Source organism: Aulonocara sp. 'chitande type north' Nkhata Bay, linkage group LG5 (genome assembly GCF_057382095.1).
Source record: "Aulonocara sp. 'chitande type north' Nkhata Bay isolate Kocher_YH1m ecotype deep benthic linkage group LG5, A_spYH_male_GT1.1, whole genome shotgun sequence".
NCBI classification, from domain to species: domain Eukaryota; kingdom Metazoa; phylum Chordata; class Actinopteri; order Cichliformes; family Cichlidae; genus Aulonocara; species Aulonocara sp. 'chitande type north' Nkhata Bay.
The window spans coordinates 45,617,320-45,638,115 of NC_141348.1; the positions used below are offsets into that span (position 1 = coordinate 45,617,320).

The 20,796-nt window shown below is 39.9% G+C and overlaps 1 protein-coding gene across 3 annotated transcripts in view; it reads right to left on the reverse strand.

Annotated features, from left to right (window-relative positions):
• Positions 1-20,581, reverse strand: part of tox2 (TOX high mobility group box family member 2) — an 85,514-nt gene extending 64,933 nt beyond the window's left edge. For 2 of the 3 annotated variants that reach the window (XM_086293832.1, XM_086293829.1), the window contains exon 1: positions 20,045-20,581. In XM_086293832.1, coding sequence (XP_086149958.1) covers positions 20,045-20,137 — 93 coding nt within the window. In that variant the 5' untranslated portion in view covers positions 20,138-20,581. Of the gene's footprint in view, positions 1-19,613; positions 19,641-20,044 lie in introns of those variants that run through there. The other variant, XM_086293831.1, reaches the window with a different exon arrangement.
• Positions 20,582-20,796: the final 215 nt, after the last annotated feature.

The window sequence follows — 20,796 nt, forward strand, 5'->3', positions numbered from 1 at the left end:
CTGTTCTGTGTGTGTGCGTCTGTGTGCGTCTGTGTGCGCGAGCGTGTGTGTCATAACCAACACATGCACACACCTACACATGTTCAGATATATGTTGACGCGCAAAAACAGAAACTGATCCGACAGATTTATCAAATCAGAAGTGACAGTTTGCTTAGCTCTAACACACAAACACAAACTACTAAAGAATGCAAACATCTCTCATACGCAGGTAAATTGAGCACATTCAATTAATCGTGATGAAAAAGTTTGACCAGCTGTTTCTTCCTCTCTCTCTTCTTCTCCCTGCAGGAAACATGCTGTCCCTCTGGGCTGCTGAATAAATAACAAAAACAGACAAGCCCAATGCTTCATTACAACAATAGGAAGAAAAGAGACACTCCATCAAAATAAATCCGCTGCACAATACCAGTCCACTCTGACAGCAGCACAACATCAAGAAACATTATTCGTCAAATGTAACAAACGAAGTTGCAGATGCTGCAGATACATTAATTGTCGTCATCACGTTAAGTCTGGAGATACCTAAGTCATATTACTCACTAATGCATCAAAGAATCTCTGTACATCTTTTTGTGTTTTCTGTGCTTTTCTTGACAACTGTTTGTCTCATCCAGTTCGCATTTAAATGAAATATAGTATTCAGTCTGAACTTGCTTCGGAAGAGTTGTCAAGGCTTTGTTTTGTGTTTTGCTTTCAGAACTACTACACTGGAAAATTGCAATCTCTACCAAAAGCCTGCATTTTAGTCGATTAGGAAACATACATTTGTTGTAACGTCAACCAACAGTCTGCATGTGAAGCATTTGAGTAAACTGTCACATCTACTGATAGTCTGAATGTGATGTTACAGACAGAGTTCACATCTGTTAATTGCAGTGCAGGGTTGCCCCCACTCCCGCCCCCACTCTCAACTGAATGAGTGTCTGCATCAGTCACATGAGGCGACACCACACACTGACAGAACTTGAAACCTGACTTCACACAACGAGAAGAAATTCTTGTAATGTATCAGGGAAGGGAACATGATTCATATTTTAGAGTATAAAAACCTCTTAAATGCTTTGTAAGTGTGACTACAAATGAGGTATGAGACAACTACAATGACCTAAGTGGCAAATGAGTCAGTCAATATAAGTATTTATAGTTTGCACTAACTGTCCTCCCCCTTTCGCCATGTGAAATCGTAAAAAGTTTAGTATCAGTGCGATTAAACTAAATTTAAGAGATCATGTTTTTTAAATTATGAGGTTTGGAGAGGATCCCACAGTGAAAACATGTTCTAACCTGATAAGCCAGTACTTTAAAATTAACTGGTGAGAAATGATCAAAGAAAGGGGAAAAACAATAGGAGGAGAAAGATGCTAGCAACTAATAGCTGACTAAAGATTATATGTGCAATGCAGACGTTAATTTTGTGGATGGATGCTCCTTCATTTCTAGGTTTTCTCTTCTACCTCTCACTTTACCTATGAGATCCATTTACAGCACCTCTCCACCTTACTGTCTCCCTCTGCTTTTACATCTTTCTCTCTATCTTGAGTGCTGTGCCTCACCCTAATTAGAAATTCCCCCTCCGACCAGCTGAAATTGAATTGCCCATCATTTGCATAATGATAGCTCACTGGGCTGATGGCCGATTTACCATGAGATGAAATGTAGCAATCACTTAAGAGAGTGACCATGAGGGAGTGTGGGTAAGCGGGTGCATAAAAAAAAGGAGGAAGAGCGAGACAGACAGCGAGAGAGAAGGAGAGAGAGATGGAGGTGGGGGGAGAATAAAAAGGGATCACAAAGATAGAGTGAAGTAAAGAAAAAGAGAAAGAATGAAAGTCTGAAATCCGCCAGGTATTTAGGTTATTGTCTCACACTGCAGTCATGCTGGGAGGAAGGCTGTGTCCTCAATATGACAGTAACTGGACACAACAAGGACACATAAGGGCGCATATGTAACACATTTTCTCTTTTACATGAAACCACTTGTGTCTTTAAACTCTAATTATGCCACGCCGTGTTTCAAACAGAGCGACTATTCTTCTGTTTTCCCACCATCTTAAAGGTCGGGATTTCCGGCCGCATCTCTTCAAAGGGAATTAATATCCTCAATGAGTATTTCAATTTTTTTTAAATCAGTAGCTAAAATAAGAGTCTCAAAGCAGTTGGCTGGGAGAAAATCAAACGCTCGATAAATGTATTTGTCTTTTCTCCTCACAGATACAAATTCAATAGACACACTTCATGAGGAAATAAGCAATGCAAGGTTGATCACTTCTATCCAGAATTATGTTTCTTTGCTCTCAGAACAGGAATAAAACAGTCGAAAGCAAATAATAAATGTAGACGACCTCCATTGTTGATGTTAAGTGTTGAGCTGTTGTACACTATAATTAGTTTCTGCGTAGATGCCTGCCACGTTCTGACTTTTTTTCTTTCTGCACGAGATCAGGAACTCCTGAACCACCCACAGTTTATAAGAAGTGGCCACATTGTCAACTGTGTAGCTGTCAGTGAACGCCCTATCAGATGAACAACTGCCACACCATGTACAAATTACTGTAATCAATGATATGATAATGACCTTGTTGTCTCGCCTTTTCTGGGCCATCAATCTCACATTCCACTAGGCCTGGAAATTTGATTTGTAAAAAACCCTAATAAATCTTGTGTCAGTGATGTCACGTAACTACAGGGAAATCTAATAAAACAGCCTGATCAGTGTGGTAAAGTGACAGTGAAGAAGCACAGGGCCGAGGCTAATGCACGCGGCAGTCTAAAATCTCAACGCTGAGACAAAGTTACCACCGAGGGTCCTAAAATAATTGCTTATTCATGGGAGTGAGTGGGCTGAGACAAGTGGTATAGAGGTCATATTTGTTTCTAATAGCTGGAAGTCATATGTGGAACTATCAGGTTGGAAGCTCTGCCCGAAGCACGATAAGGCCACTGTTTATTGTCTAACTTCCACTCTCCAACCTGAGGAACCCAAGACTCTCACACAGGGTACTTTCCACCCCTCAGCCATTACCTCAAAGTGTGTTTATGAGCGCAGGAGAGTGTGTGAAGTATATATGCACACATAAATGTGCATTTGCGTGAGAGAGCTCTCATGAAAGTGTGAGCGTGGTCTTTGGTTTCCATCACGAGTCTTGACCTAATTAAAATGTCATGTCAATGCTCAATAACTGACAAGTCATCAGAAAGCGCACCGAAACAGTGCTCACAGCACTCTCAGTGCTCAAATCATTTATTCAATTCTTCAATCTCTTCTTCCTCTGTCCATCTCTACATAAGTAATCAGTGATCAAATGTCGCATGTTAAAGTCAGCCAGCCCAGACAGGAGGGAGTTAAGTCTCTTATCTCTCCTCCCCAGAAGAAATTCCAACTAGAGGCCTCGCTCTGCTGGTTTCCTGCCTTCTTGCCCAATGCCCTATTTTTACTCATTGGGGCTCTAGAATACCAGGGGCAGCTTTTTCCTTGTCACTAACATATTTCCTGCCATTCTCACTCTGACATTTCTCCCCTCAGCACGCTTCGCTCAAATCGTTCCCCCTCTTTATGGGTCATAACCTTTCATTCAGGGATGTTCATATTCAAATGTACCTGCTGAAGCCAGAGCTGCTGCACGCTCAACCATCATTCTGATAGGTCTTTTTTTTCCTGTTTTAAGTAGGTGTTAATTTCACATCTTTCTGAGTGCTGCCAGAGACAATCAGTTCCACTCTGCTGTCAGGCTGTCTGTAGCATACCAAGGTGAACGCACAGGAGCTTTGGTGCTTTAGACTTTTGATAAATAAAGTCAAACTGTTGTCTCTCGATTCAATTCAGTTCAGTTCAATTCGATTTTAGTGCCAAATCCCAACAATAGTTGCCTCAAGGCACTTTATACTGTAAAGTATAGACCCTACAATAAGACAGAAAAAAACCCCTACAGACCAGATAAGGTGAGACTATCTGTTCTTTGCAATAACATAAAAGTGCACAGCAAATTTCCACATTCTCCTGACTCTTTTATCGAAAGAACTTATTTATTGAAACTCTGATCAGCTATTAACCTTTCACTACGACAATGCTACATTTTGACAGATCAAACTGTCCTGCCAAAGCTATAAATCAAGACAGATTTTATACTGGCTCCCCACTTTATTGAAGTGTTTCATAACCGTGACAAGATGAAGTCAAACGGTCTACTTCAGCCCATGGAACAAAATGCGAAGTGGAAGAGAATTCAAAGTAAGAGGCCTAAAATACAAGAATGAATGGCAGTTTAATGAATGCCCGGGGAGACATGATATCAGTGGCTGGCTCTTTCACAGGAGCTTTCATCCTATTCATACACCAACATAGTGGAAATGCAGGTGGATCGATGCTGGTTAAAAACACTAATGGCACATAAAGGGAGAACACTTAGCTACTGTGTTTCTTTCTCACCAAGGTCTGATCACTACTATTAATGGAATGCAGCTCTCAGTAAAGAATATCCAGCCAGCTACAGGTGAAAAAAAGGCCCATTGTCTGATTTTCAAGGCTACTCTTCTTGCAAACAGTGGCGCTGACATTCTAGATGAAGAGAGTTTGGCTCCTCATTCATATCTGCAGCAATAAATATGCTGATTTTCATTCAGTTGAGTGGGATATCATGAATCCAAGACGGTGGACACCTGTGCTCAAATCACACCGTCTTATTGTACTGCTTGTTTTTTGTCCCTTTACTGGCTGCATTTGTGAATACCAATATTATATCCCAGTAAGAGATAAATTGTATTGAATGGTTGCCAGGCTGCAGGAGAGAAGACTGCTCAGCTGACTAAAAGAGCAATTCTCCATTTTATCTCGCCATCATTGTGTGTGAATGTGCGTGCGTGTGCGTCTGTGTGTGGCTTAATGCCATCCCACAGATGTAAGTCTATACGTGCATATGTATGTTTCATTTTGACAAGAAGCAGAATGAGCCAGAGCTTGCTGCATGACTAGGCCATGTGAGGAAAAAGTTCACGTGATGCAGGCAAATACAGCCAGTCTTCAGCAGGATGGAAAGACTGTAATCAAACCATAAATCAGAAATCACTGAACTGCCATGCACCCAACCCTCTCCCTTTCACCCTCAGTTTAGTTACTGCCTCCTCTGCTCTGCAGAGCTCCCTGTATGTCATCTTATATACAGCCATGCACACAATGCTGGAAGAGGGGAAATGAAACGAAACATGCATAGAGGTTTCTATCATCTGAAGTTGGTGCAAGAATAAAGGTCATGTTCATACCTTAATTCTGAAATCAGCAGTCAGATATTAGGATTTTTTTTACAAGCATATGCAGTCCATATTTGTCTAGCCATGACTTTCGTAGTGAGCCACCTGGTGTGCTGTAATATCAGGCGAACAGTGGGGTCATTGTGAAGTAGCTGTGTGATATCAAGGAGAGTGACCCATTTAGAGCCCAGCTACAGAGCTGACAAGCTTCTGTTATGTCTAGGACATCTGGAGGGCTGGAGCCACTCACTCCACTGAACTCCATATACAACCCAATCCTTTCCAGAGTGGAAAAGATATGTGACATGATCATGGATATTTGACAAGCTCACCTATACAGTAGGTACTATTCAATCTGTTACGGAACCCTGAAAATTTGGAAGCGATTCAAAAAAAATGTATGATGCTGTTTGGCCCATCTTGCAAAGATTTTACAAGACTGGAATAAGGGCACAGTGTGATCCGCTGCTCAGCAAAAGTTTTCTGCAAAGATCAAGCGATCAAGGGAGAAGTTCTATCTCATTATTTAAATGAAAATTACTTTTTCAGTAGCTGATTCAATCTGGTGATGTTTAAAAGAGGTCTTGCATAATTTGCAAAATCACTTAAGCAGGAGAAATAGACTGTGGGAAGTAAAACTAAAGAACACCCAGTTAAAAAGAAATGTTACTATTCGTGTATCATACACAATGGTGTCCAAAACAACTGAGATTTGTCCAATGAAGCTGCAGCGTGCCGCATTATATAAACGAATACATGAATGCATAATGAGAGGCCAAAATGAGCCAAGGAAAGCACTCTGAACAAATCCCCCAGGGGAAAGGAAATTATTCCGAATAGACGAGGACACAATTCAAACAATATTGGTCGGAGAAACTTTTTTCTCTCGTTATTTAAAATCCATGCTTTAAATATAAAAACCAGAACTATCCTACATGCTCTGAGCGCACTTGAGCATTGAGATAAGGATTTTAATGGATCAGGTTTTTTTACTCATTTCAAAGCTTTGCTTTCATATTGTGGCCTGAGGTAAGATTGCTGAGATTATATACTGTATAAGCAAAATGCTAACTAACCTAATATATTTGATGGTTCAAATATGAGCATAATATGAGCATTTGCTCGCCACAGCTTGCACAACGCAACGCCAAAAAAGCTCTGATTATTTATACAATTCCACTGTCATTTCACTTTTTGTAGCTCAAACAATAATTCTGTATCATGAGGTAATTCATTTTTGTATGGCGAGGCAATTGGCTGCAAAGATTGAATCATCAACCCTTGTTTCATTTTCCATGTAATTAAATCAGCTATTGAAAAAAAATATGTAAGCTGGCATACGATTCAGGGAAAATTAGCATTTTTAATCACAGTACATTACTTTAATAACTCAATAAATCTGTGACAGCTGGAGCATCTGAGAATGTTGTCACAGCTACTTAGTTCTGCATTTGCAACTAATACAGGATGAGAATCAGCTCGAGAGAGACAGAGAGAGACCAAAATGAGAGAGTGGAGAGAAAAGAAATCCGGCTAAGTGGGACTGAGAGGATGATAATGCAGAGGAATAGGAACAAAAGCATGGCAGGTGAGGTGAACAGAGCCAGGAAGAAAAAAAACATCACTGCAGACTTTGGCACAAAACGGGGTTCGGCACTTGTCTTCCCTCGTTCAGTCATTAACCGTTAATCCCCAATTAGCTTATTTGTCGCCTCTATGCCATACATGAGACCTGCTTACTCTTCGTGTTGCTTTGTTGCTTTGGTATGTTTGTGCAGCTTAATGACTGTAGTTGCCAAATACACTAAATAAAGCTGAAGGACTACGGAAAATTTCATTTAATTATGAAAGGATGTCAGGAATGGGGGGATCATCTAAATGCAAACAGCACACAAGCAGGCTTGAATATAGTGTTTCTGACAGATTACTGGATAGTTTGTGAATTTTTTGCATGTGGTTCTCATCCTGCTTCCAGTGCAATTCAGTTGTCTTTTTCATTCAGTTAGAAACCTTTGCAAGAGGGATTTTATTTATAAAAGATTATATTAAATGCACCAATATTATATAACCATATCAACAATACAACATTACACTTAATTAACTTTGTTATTGATTTATTGTTTTATATTAAAATGCTCATTTGTACTTTTACTTTTGGTTTTGGGAAACTAAAACAGTGAGATAACTAAGAAAATCACCAAAACCTCAGATTTGAGAGGATAAATCCAGCAATCTAACTACTACTCAGTCATCAAAAATATTAGCCGTTTGTTATCTGTTGATTGTGCAATTGCTTAAGCAAGGTGGTGGGTGGAGTTCACTCAGTTGAACTGCACGACATTACTTGGTGGCAGTCAGCCTTCCTGGCCTCTGTTGGTTTTGTTTTGCTAGGGCTATCTTTAGTTTCCTTTTAGTTATATAAAACAAATGTATTTATAGCTACAGATGCTGTGTGGTCTCCAATCCATTGTCCAGCTTTGAGTATTGAACAATGCAGTAACATAAATAACAACTTTACCTGCAGCTTTTCCTTTTAACAAAGTGAATTTTAGTGTTTGAAAAGCATACAAATCCCCAGAAATTCTCACTCTGAGCTGTCTTGACAAGTACTTTTCTATATAGTTTTAGAAACATGTTGCCTAGTGTGCAATCACACTGTGGTAAGAACATGTAGAACAACGACTATAATGAAAATAACAGTGAGTGTCAGCAGGTGCATAAGCACAAATGAAAGTGAGAGCTGGTGTCATGTCAGCACGTGCATGCTTGGGAAAAGGAACTGCCTCATCTTGCTCGCATGTTTATATGGAACAGTGACAATGTGCTGTCCAGGTCCACTTATTTTATTATTTTTATTCAGTGTAAGTTTACAAAATTGCTCAACAAGCTCTTTTTTTCTCTGCCTGCCAGATAAAGATTTATCTTTCAATCGCTTCTTCTCTCTAGAACGTGTTTGTTTTGTAGTTGATTGCACAATCGCAGGGCTGCAACAGTAGAAACCTACTTTTTATAGCTTTACAGTATGTTCCTGAGTCCAGATTTTCTCAAATACACACACACACACACACAAATACATGTTTTCCCAGAAATGTATCTAAGACAACAACAACAAAAAGCCTTTGCATTCAGAGGCATATGAAAGCATTATGGCAAAGAGTCAATGCCCTAAAGGTGTATTGGCATATCTGTGCCCGTTTGCTCTATCTTTGCAGTTCCATTGAGGAGCCTTGTTTCCACTGATACCCAGCCGTTTGATTCACTTAGCAGGCTTTGTCGTGTGCATGCTGGATTAAGCCTTAAAAAAACAGCCTGAGCACATACACACATGCATGAGCAAGAGCCATTAGCACAACAGTGGTAGACCCCACTAATTAGCTCATCAGCTCAGCACCTCTCTGCCTCGCTTCACAGATCTGGTTTCAAAGTACACTTTCCAAAAGTGTCATAGTGCTAAAACGATGGCATTATGGCATTGGACATATGAGTATATTTCCATGGGCTCTCTGGGGATAAGCTGCAACACAGACAAAAAAAATCGACTCTGTGACCACTAAAATAGCACCCAAAGAAGCTAAGTTGATTTGACAGAACACGTACAAGAAAAAGCTATTATAACGCCATGTCAGGCTGATTTTGTAAGAATGGCTCCGCTGGGCAGCTCGATCCATTTGCAGATCAGGGAACAGTGGATCAGAAGCGGCTGGATTTTTATAATACTCCACAACAAACACACAACAACCTAACAAACCTAACAGCTCACACTCTCCTTGTGGTTCTTCACTCTGACCCTCCCTCCCTTCCTCTCTCTCTTTTCCTCTTGAAAGTTAACAGTGCACGTACCAATAATCTTTTTATTTTTATCTTTGAGGTTTATGCTGCTTTTGCGGTCATTTGAAGAGGTGGAAGATCATGTTGCACACCGTGAGTGCTAAAACAATCTCAAATGTCAATTGCTTTTGCTCTTCGTAACTAAAGGAGAAGAAATGATAACACGGTTATCACAGTTTCTCTTTTTCACTCAGTTACTCGTTAAAGATTCAAATTATTAAAACCTAAAAACTTGTTTTTCAGAAACGGAGTAATGTCTAGTGTAAACTGGGGCGGTAAATTATGTGAGAACATTTGCTACCATGACATTTATGGTTTATTATATTTGCCAAAAATTGCAGTTCCTCAATTTCACAGCATATTTATGTGCTTATCATGTTCAAATTATGCAATTCGGAAATATCTCTTTCACCACAGACTGATTACTTTGTGAAGCCTACTAGGAGTGTTTGTGTAAAGTAAACACCAGTTTTGCACAGTGTCCTGTGTTGACTGGGACCAACAACTCTGCTTCACATGTCACCATGTATATAACATTATTACAAAGTCTGCTGCTGCTCAGTGGCCTTGTGGTTTCTGATATGGCAAAGCTAGTGAAATGGCAGAGAAGCCAATCTACACTTTATAACTCAACCACACATCAATAATAGAAAAAAATAGATTACAGTAAATCCATGGTTCAAAAGCTGCATACCTTTGAAATGTCAAAGGGGAAACCACAACGGATAACTCATCTCAAAACTCATTTCAACTGCACAATGCAAGCTGTATTACAAATATTCAACAGCTTACTGTTCCCTCCAGGTATTTTTCAGCAAAACACTCTATACATTTTCATTTGCAAAGAGAAAAAAAAAAGAAATGTATTTTTTCACTGGCAAGCAGCCAAACCAATTTAATTACATTCCAAATGGGCACAATCTCCACAGAGCAACCAGCTCATGTTGTATTTTTCAAACTTCAACAGCCTCCTTGACTTTCTTGGAGTAATTGAAATCTTCCACTCTTCCACCCTCGTCATTATGCTGAGCAGCAGAAAGTACAACAAACCAAACCAAAAGGAACAAGGAGATCTGGCGCTCAGAACGAGACGCTTTAGCCAATTTGTAACTTCATCAGCACGTCTTGATACAGTTTCTCCTGAAGTCAATTAAAAGAACACTAGATGGTGTATACCTAAAAGAACTGATACCTTCCTCCTGCCAAAAATACGGTGATTAACCCATGAATGGTGTCAGCATATCCTGGGGAAAGTACGATGGGAGGTGGCTATTTCCATTTTGGATAAATTCCTCCAGCCAGATTCAAAAAGACTCTTTTTTCATTAATTACTTATCAGAATGCAATAATTCTGCATCTAAGGATGCAAGTCTTTGTAAACAACAGCCTACGGTGCCAAGAGGTAAAGTTAAACAACAAAAAAACCAACACAACAACAGTAATTACAAATACAACTCGAGATAACAAGACAATTTGGATTCAGATATTTTTTTCTTTTAAAAATGTTTCAGATAGTTTTTGTTTTTTATTTTCATCACTGCAGCGATGCTGAAAACATTTCCAATTAATGTTTCAGCCCTTGATTAAACATCAAAAGATGCCTTAAAAGAGCTTACTGGCAAATTATTTAAAGTCTCTTGGGAATTATTTTTTTATTATTATCATGTTTTTTTTATTTTTTTGAATGCTTAGAGAAACTATAATCTCAGAGATGTTTTCTATTCTACCCCCTGGGTAATTACAAAATGGCAGGCAAATAAATCATCACACTGGCGGTATCTGCGGATGTCTGTGTACTCTACAACTGAGAAAAAGGTCCTGAGGTGACCAAAGTACCTGGCATGGTATCAGACCTGCTATGCTATGTTTTCCTTAGTTTGTCAAATAATTGCCAGCAATCTTCAAGAATTACATAAATAACAAATAGAAACATATTTTCCATTTGCTGTGAATGGAGATACTCAAATAATAAATATAAAGTAATTTAAGCAATTTTTTTTTAATGATATCTACGCTCACTTAACCAGAGGTCTCTCTCTCCTTAGCTCGCTTTCTCTGTCACTAAATCTGTCTGAGATCCCAGCCACAAGCAAGTGCCTTTGTGTCAAAGATTAAGTGAAACCAGGAGTGCCAGCAATGCCGCGTTTGCACTGTGAACACACTCAGTCTCAGCTGCACCAACACATCAGAGTACTCAGACATAAACAGCTACTGTAGATCAAAAATAAGCTAAGGTTAAAAAACTTTCATAAATGTAAATCTGTTATCTATTTATTTAATCTATTATATAGTACATATATTAAAAGCAAGTGTATAAGCAATGCCAAATAAGACTTGGCACTACTTGAGAAATGCATTTGCATCTGCATTTTACTACAGGGTGGCTCCTGTGTAAGATTAAGTGTTTTTACTACATAAAATTGTCACTGAAAATGATTGGGTAGCAAAGTCAGGCTATCAACACACAGAGAATATAATTCCTGGAAAGTGAGGCAATACTACAATGAAAACATTATGAACAAAGCCCAACAGTGCCAGAGGTGGTTTACAAGACAGAGGCAAAAAGAGGCCTTGGGGGCACTGTGGGTTTGTAGTGATAGGGAGGGGAATCTCACACACACTTGGCTCAGGGAGGCACAGAAACAAATGGCACATGGTGGACGACCAATCGCTGGTGGTCTAACCAGCTGACTAACTTCCGGTGCAACCCATAAGTGACTCAGTAATGATTTACTGACAAGTCAAAGGTTTTTAAAAACAAATTTAAAAGACTGTCTTTTGGATACATTTTACTACAAATCATTTTAATATAATAACAGTGATCGCACATCAGCTGCTAATGCTAAGCTGCTCATAGTATCAGTTACAGTGATCTGTGGCTTGAAATGTTGCTACATAACAACACATTTCTGTGGTCTATGAGCTCACATTTGCACTTGTGTTTATTTGTGTGATGTGACTGCATGCAAGAACGTCTACTTGCAAGAGAGTGTATGTCTTTGAGTGTCTCTCAGTGGTCCTGTGGTCTTTGAGTGTGGACCTGAACCAGCCGTCTCTAGTTCTGTTTGCACAGGACATGCCTCAGGAAGCTAAGACAACTGTTCGTGTTTGCCCAGGCTTGCGAACCCGACAGCTGCATTCTTTGACACTCTGTTTATAAGTGTTTTTATACATTTAGCCTATGGAATCTGTTGGATCATGCCATTCTTGCTGACCTTTTCTAAAGAAACACCCATCAGAAGGAGAAAGGAGGACTATAACGCCAACGAATAAATCATTGGCCAACTCTAACAAGTACATTCTTCCTGACTTTCCTGTTCCTGTCTCCATTAACACAACAAATCTTTATTACAACCAGCACTGAGTCAACAGTGATAATTTACCATCTAACAAAAAAGCAAGAAAAAAAATCGAATCATTCCATTAAATAGCGATTTGGAGCCTTAACAGACTAAACTAAGGATGTTAGAAACACCACATCTAGACCTGTTCTGTCATAATTTGCACGCTCTGACCTCTCAAGATCCCCCAAATCGCTCTTACCCATTCTCCTTTTACTCTTTCTTCTCCTTGGTGTTTCATTTCCTGCCCATCAGCCTTAGTCTTCCACCATTTCAGCTACAGCCTTTACTGGCAAAAAAGTCACGACAGTACCAAAACATATGCTATAACACAACATTCCTATAGAGATGAAATGAAAAACAAATTAGTGGATGAACTCTAAGACGTTTGGAGAGTGGCGAGTGTGAAAGTGAGAGATGATGAGATCCGTCTGTGCTTATTTGAAATGTTGATATGGTTTTCTCGTACAATGGTTACGCTAATTTATGTACCAAAGCCTGCTTTACACAAATCTGCCAAGTCCAATAACTGTGCTCATAATCTCCAGCATCTAGAATAATCACTTTGTGGTCTATTTGTTTATGAAGCAATTATCCTAATGAAGATCAGCTTTCTTGCTGGGGGAATTGTAGAATTTCAGCACAATGAAAATGTTTTGTCTTTGTTGCATCCATGTTGGCATGCTGATTCCTTAATCATAAAACAATGGGAACAACCCAAATTTTATTGTATGATAATTAGGAACATGCTATTCACAGTTGGGATTCTAAAACTGTAGCAACGAAAAACTGAACTACGCACTTCCTGACCTGAAGTCTAAACCACATGCATGTGGATGCTGCTAAATGTCAGCAACAAGTTTGGCTGTTGCTATTGGCGAACCAAAAACATACATTTGCACAGCAAGAGATCAAAAGTTACTAATGGCTCATTTTTATAATAAAAAGCCTTCTACGCAACAGCTTTTATGACACTCACTACTATGTTTGCCATACTTATCTCTGCTGAAGCATGTTACATTTGTTTTGTCTACAGAAATACAGAGACCTCACTCAACAGACATAAAAGTGCAACTCGACTTAAAGAATGAGCCTTCAAGTTCAACAAAGAATGAATCAAGGGTTGTATTTCTTTTTCTGCAGTGCTGATGGAAAGCAGATGAATCTGCTCTGAAATGCTACTGTAGCACACTGAAATACTGTCAGCTTTCCCTTCCCGTCAGCACAGTGAGCAAAGAACAGGGCACAGAAATAGTTAAATAAATCAGATAAAGGAGATCTTTCTCCCTCTTTTTGCTTCCCTCTCACACACACACGCACAGACATTCTTTAGTGAAATCCATCAATCAGCATTTCATGCAGTTTGGGTTTGAACCACACCAAATGCACTAAAACAATAAACGTCTGTCTTTCAAGTCGCTATCTGGACTGGAACACATCTGGTGGCAAGGCTCATTTTGGTTTCCACATCGTTGAATGACATTACAGACTCAATGGCGAGCTGAAAAATAAAGTACCCCTAAAAATCTCTCTCCAGTTTCCCTCCACCTACAGACCCTTCTCTTTCTTTATGCACACACCAACCTTCTTCCCCCCTCCCTTCACTAACCAGCTAACCTCTCAAATGCTATTCCACCACCCATCCCCCAACCAATCAAGAAGTGAATATAAAGCAGCACAAGGAAACTGGGCTGCAGGAGGGAGGTGATAGGGGGGGAGAGACAGCCAGTCAAGGCAATTGCTACTGAGAAACCAGTGGCCTCCTGAGGTGAAGACAGTTTAAAATGCCTTGCCACACTGGACTTGACTTTACACAAGTCACAAGTGCATGATGCACACACCCAACAGCCAGCTGAGGAGCCAAGAGTCAAGCCTGACTGTTGTATTTTGGTTTCAAGGGGCTGTGACGATAATTAGGGTTAATGTGATTTAATGAGGGGCATGAGTTGAACCGGGGCTCGGCCGATTCACTTCGTAATCAACGTCAAGATTGAAATTACTCTGACACCTTATGATGCGGCTGTGTTTCGCAGTAACTTACAGCTTGTCATGCACGTCACCCAGGCTGAAAACTTAATATCAGCCTCACTCTAAAAGCAGTCTGCTGATAAACTTACTGAATGATAGATTACAGGCTGATAACAGCGCAGAAATTACTCGAAATGCAATAGTATATCTCTAAAGTATATTGGGAGGAGTTTAAAAAATACACTGTCATGATTCAATTCTTGGTAATATAATCAATCATCAACATAAATAGCCTGTTTCTATGGACCTCGGTGATTAAGTAGATAACGAGGCAGGATAAACTATAGAATCTATTTTCAGCCATACATGACTTATGACCCTCTTAACACCTCTAGTAGCTCTGAGTCATGTCTGGTCTAGATTATAAAGTACAGAGCACTGGAGTGCTGTGAGTCTGGTTGACTTCTCTATCTTGTAGGTTAAACTCGAGTCCATCGTGGTAAATCCCTGTAATGGATAGCTGTATCCCCTTATTTGCTCTCTGTACAGACAATAGCTGTCCTTAAAATACCCCATGAAATCCAAGGCAGATACAGCTATAGAATAGAAACTACAGTATCACTGATGTGGCGAGATTGGGGCTTTTTCTTGTGATGCAACTATACTGTAACATAGAAACATAGCTAAACAGACATGAAGCCAAACGAGGAAGCTTGGGTTCTGCGTGTAACACACTTTTGGATTTAACTCAGATGAAAAATGCAGTCGTACCTCTATTTCGCTTTATTGTGTTTCAAAACAAAACCATCACACTCCTACTGTAACAGTCCATGCACACAACACAATCTAAGCCCCACTGCTCCAGAGAATAACACTGTAGCTACTTATGATTAACTCAAAGACACAATCAGCCCCAGGCGATCCAGCTTCCCTCCATAACCTTTTGACATTGCTGCTGGGAAGGTAAATGAGAGAAGAAGTTAGACACAGCGAGGGGGGTGGGGGTGGGGATGTGGGGAGACAGAAAGACTTCATTATGAATACAGCCAGGAAGTGGTTAGACCAAAAAATAAAAAATTAAAAAATAAAACAAGAGAACTTTACAATAAAGACAGTTTAGTGATTTTTAAATCCAAAACATAGCCTTAATTCCATGTGCCGACTGCCAGTAACTGCATTATAACAGCAAACTCGCCACTTGTAGTTCCAGCAACACAGACTGCATTTTTCCCTCTGGTGTGCATGCGAGCCATGCATGGGTTAACATTTTCCCAGTGAGAATAGTTGGGATATTGCAACTCGGACTGGCCAGTCAGCAGAATGTTATGAATGGGCACAATGAAAAACCCCAAGTCCATGCTGTCGACCCAAGAATGCTTGCCTCCATGTAATTAACTTCGCTCTGTGTACAGAATGAGGTACTGCTGAAATAACTCTTCTTATTTCTGTTTCTATTACTGTCATGTTTTCAAGAGGGGGAAAAAAATCACATTCTGAGAATTCAAATGGAAAATATTTTTGCCTGTCCATACTTTGAAGTATCCTGTGACTAATACAGTGATTTGGATAGCACTGGAAATGGAACGAACCACTTAAAAAGGGGTGGTACGTGCTCTGCAAAAGCTGGCCTCATTGCTTTTCGAGTGGATGAATGTCAGCTAATGGTAATGTGTATTCGTGTAGTGATGTAAAATAGGGCATAAGATTAAACATAAGATAAATGTATAAATGAGGTATACCTTAAAACCTGTTTCATACATACAGCTCACCTCAAAGTGTTTTAGCAATTAGATTTGCACTTTGCACGCATGCAAATATACGCACACGTGCACGCATTTAGCCCTAAATAAAATCTCTAAATAACTGATAGTGAGTTGGAACAGACTGCAACTATGTAAAGAGTAACATCTGCAAACCATCGAATTATAAACCTACAGTATAACTACAGTATAATTACACGAGAGGCTCCCTCTTGGGCACTGTGTTGTTAGAGGGAAAAGGGATGAGGGGAAAGTGGAACATCTACAGTAATCTATCCAACTTCATTTCACCGGAGTGATTCTGCCTCGGGGTATGCACAAGTCATAATGCATTTGACAAATAGTCTCCCACTAAAACAGGCATTTGCGAAGAAGTGGCCTTCAGCGCTGGTATACACAGCTGAGTGTACGCTGAACAAACAAGCCTCCCACTCAGCGAGGAAAGATACAGAGAGGCTTCAAAAAGATTAGGAGAAATCTTGGGCGAAAAGTAAAGATGACTCACAGTGATTGTGCAAGTGCAGGACAATGCAAGTTGGATGGAGTTGAGAAGAGCAACAGAGCCGTGGGGTTCTTAACAAAACACAAATCGATGCTTTTCTCATGTGTTGTTCTTTGCATTGTTCTGAAATACGGGCGCACAGGTTGTTTTTACAATGAATTGCAGAGAATCATCATAACGGTTTTAAAGAATATCTTTATCCTTTTGGTTTTTGAGCGTGAACTTGACTGAAAAACAAAACTAAAGCATAACCTTCTGATTAAATATTTGGGTGATGCTTACATTCTCTTGTCAGTTTGTTAGCATTAATGTAGTCATCAGTCATGCAATAAATCCTACCTTCAGATTACAGTGCTCAGTTTTAGTTCTTACAGTTGTTTTAAAGAGGTGTTGATTTAACACAGTGACTACAGTATTTAGGTTGCAGTGCTAGCTATATATACTGACTACACTGTATTCTGCCCATCCCATTTATAACACAGAAGAAAAGGCCAAATAATGAAAACACCTATGATGAGGTTCCTGGAAGTTAGCTCATGTAACATATTTTAACAAAAACTGAGCACTGTAACCTTCCTGAAGGCAATCTGTGCTGCAAGAATGTTTTATTGCATCTGTTTTAACAACCTGTCCCTGAATAAAAGCATTACATTAACAATCTTTCCTTCCTCTGCTTCTGATTTCTAAAAAAAAAGTAGAAAAATAGAGTAGAGATCTGATCATTGTGTGTGCACACAATTTACAGTCATTCACACAAAGCTTAACAGTCACCCTCAGAAATAGATTTGACTTTACACCACTAGAACAGGAAGCCATACACTTTTTTATATGTGAACTGTCCCACTTTGTATTATGTGCACTTCCTGGTTGGTGTATTTAATACTGTACTGTAATGCATAATTACACGAGTGATTGTCAAACAAGCTGTATATATATATATATATATCGGTGTGAATGTCTTCAGGAGGCCACGTTTGGGAGTTTTGTGCCTATTTGAAAACATGCAGCTCTTAACATTGCTTAGAATTATGTTTGCAATTTACCATGGAAAAATTAAAAAAAAAAAATATCAACAGCAATGACTAACTGTCTTGTGAATCTGACTTTAAGAAAAAAAGAAATCAGCTTCCTCACTTGCTGATTGAAGTGGCATTAAACAGCTGCGGTGCTTCTAATACTGAGCCACTCCAGCAGGTCAACTCCATACTTGTGAATTCAAGGCGCCAGTAAGATGAACTATTGCCAAAAATGTCTTATAAAGATCCTGTATCATTATTCAACAGTTACGTGTAGAAGCAGGAGTACAGTGCAGATAATGTGTCGCTTTACATCATGGTCACAGCTGTTACTTTAGTAATGACAATGTTATATGATTCTGTCCTTGAAACTCAAACCTGCTCCTTACCGGGCCAACAGCCTCTACGCTTGCTGAATCATGATAACCAATACAGTTCATTGTGTTAATACTACAAGAGCTGGGACGCAGCCTCAGTCAGAAACAACAAGGTCCTACTGTGATCTTCAGTAGATAGCACATCTGCAGCTACTCTGTCTGCCTACAGTGTATGTGTTTAGCTAACCGCACACACACACAATTATACAACTTTTTCAAAATCACAAAAAGATTACAAAAGTACTTCTATCTGAATTCTGCTTCTAGTGATAGACTAAATTAACGTGTAAAACAAAATCGAGCTATAACTATGAACACTTCATTTGGATTTTAAAGACTGATGTTGATGTCCCAGTGAGTCAGGAGTTGAGGAATAACTGCAATCCTTGTAAACCATTCGCGTATTGTGATTCAAATCTCTCTCCAAGTATGTGAGTGTTGGTGTAGAAGAGTGTGTCCACAGGCAGCTAACCGCATGTGTTGGACATGTATACATACAGGTGACTGTGTGCATGAACAGGATAGATTAACAATTCAAATATTGTACTGAGCTATAATGTTTCACTTTGTCATCAGCAAAAGCTAACTGCCTGCTGGCTTTCTTCCAGGTGCTAAGGCAAGCAAACCAATGTGAATGGCTGGGGGTATACTGCCTTCTTCTAGTTCTGCTCAATAGTTACTGGTAAATGTTTACACAAGTTTTACCTTGACCACCGCAGTAAAAGAAACTTGGCTCATTACTTGCAACTTGTAACCTTGGACTATTAAGTAGGTCTGTATGTACATTTCTCACTTGTAGATGCCAAACATTTTTCTGCAAGGAAAAGAATCTGCAATGGTGTCCACCATGGACAGAGTGCAAGAGTAAAAAGCTTCTCTCTTTACTGTAGGCCCAACATCAACAGGATATCAATAACCACATAATTCAAGAAGGAATTGGAAAATCCAAAACGCACTACTGCAGATGCAGCCTTTTCTTTCCTTTCTTTCAAAGAGCCTGTTTTCAGAGATAGATAATCCACGACAGGTGTTAGCACTTCAAGTTGTTCAATAAACGCTTCTTTTACTACTGAATCGTGCGTACAACGCAGTTAATTTTTCCAGCACTTCTTATCAGTGTTAATGTAAACACAAAAGCTAATATAATAATCAAACTTTAACCAAACACGGAAGGCTTCTTTTAAAGGCAAAGGCGAATAATCATTTCTAAAAAGTTATTATGCGCACAATGATGTGGTTGAATTTTTGTCCATACAGGTGTTGATAACCAAGCATGCCAAAATATAGTAGTGATTAGTACTAATGGAAAGTATCTTACCGAGCAATAATGCAAAATAAAACAGACGAAAATGCCAAATCACGCTGCAACATGTAGAAGTATAGTCTTAACCAATACGCATAGCATGCTCTCATATTTCAACGCAATGCTGATAATTGTATTTCGGAATAATAGTGCACTGGCCCTGTAAAGTAGCTGGAAAGTGTATTTCCGCAGTTAATTCTGAAGCATTTAGATCATATAGAAAACATTCTGGCGGTCTATATATATTAGAAGACAAGAAAAAAATGCACACGTTCATTTTGTCCATTTGTCAGTTTTGGTTGTTGAAAGCAATCACCAGCTCCTCCGGTGCGCCAGATAAAGTGGTGCGCTCCAACTCTGCTCACAGGACATCCACAGCACAACGCAGCCCCAGTTTATTCACACTAACACACAAGCGATTTGAAATTAAACGCCACCTCACGTGCACGATCTCAAAGCAGGTGTCCTTTTTAGCAAAGTTTATGAGTCCAAATACATTAAAGAAATACAACGAAGTTGACGGGGAAATGCAGCCTGTCACTCACTGATCCCGAGGGAACCAAAAGTGCAGCACTTGTCACTAGAGGTCTTCAAACAGCGTGCCTGAAAAAATACGACCCGTCTGCCACCATGCGTATTCAATATACATCATGAAACTTATGGCTGCACATCTGACCGACTAAAGTAACCGTAAACGTTTACCTTGTTGGAATGGTAATAGTCCAAACCGGAGTCAGTCGGTAGCGTACATGAACCCACGCTTGAAGGGGGAGCTGGATAAAATCTGACGTCCATCTCAGAGTCCGCAAGACTGACGGCATGAAAACGTAGCTCCCAAAAAAAAAACCTGTGCGACTTCTCTCTCTCCTGCACACACACACACTCACACACACTCACTCACACACGTCTCTCTCCCTCTCTTTTTTTTCTTTTGTGTATCAAACCGAACAAAAAAGTAGTACGAGAAGATGTTCAGTCTTTATATCCGTCCTACAGTTACTTCGGCCCTAACTGCACGCTGATGCTCTCATATATAACATCCCTATAAAGTTCACTTGGAAAGAGGGGGGAAAGAAAAGACAGATGCCCGCCTCAGTAATCTCTGAAACTAGGAAGCTAAACAGTGTAGTTGTTTGACAGCGAAACAAGCCGGGCGTGCTGCAGGTGAAGAAATGATCTTGTCTACGGTTTCTCCCAAAACGCCCGCTCTCCGTTCCTCGTTTCCAGACGCGCTGTAGCTTTGTCATGTGGGAGCGCTCTGATCCATCCATGCGTTCCCGTCCACTCAGCAACTGCTAGGCTGCGACCTCTACCGGTCAGAGGAGGACAGGCGAGAAGAGGGTCAGTGGGGCTGGGAGGATTGACGAGGTATAGTGAAGAATAAGTCTTTATTAGTGAGTTTAAGTGACCCTCAGATAGTGGGCCAACGACAGCCTCTCTGCGTGGTCGTGAGA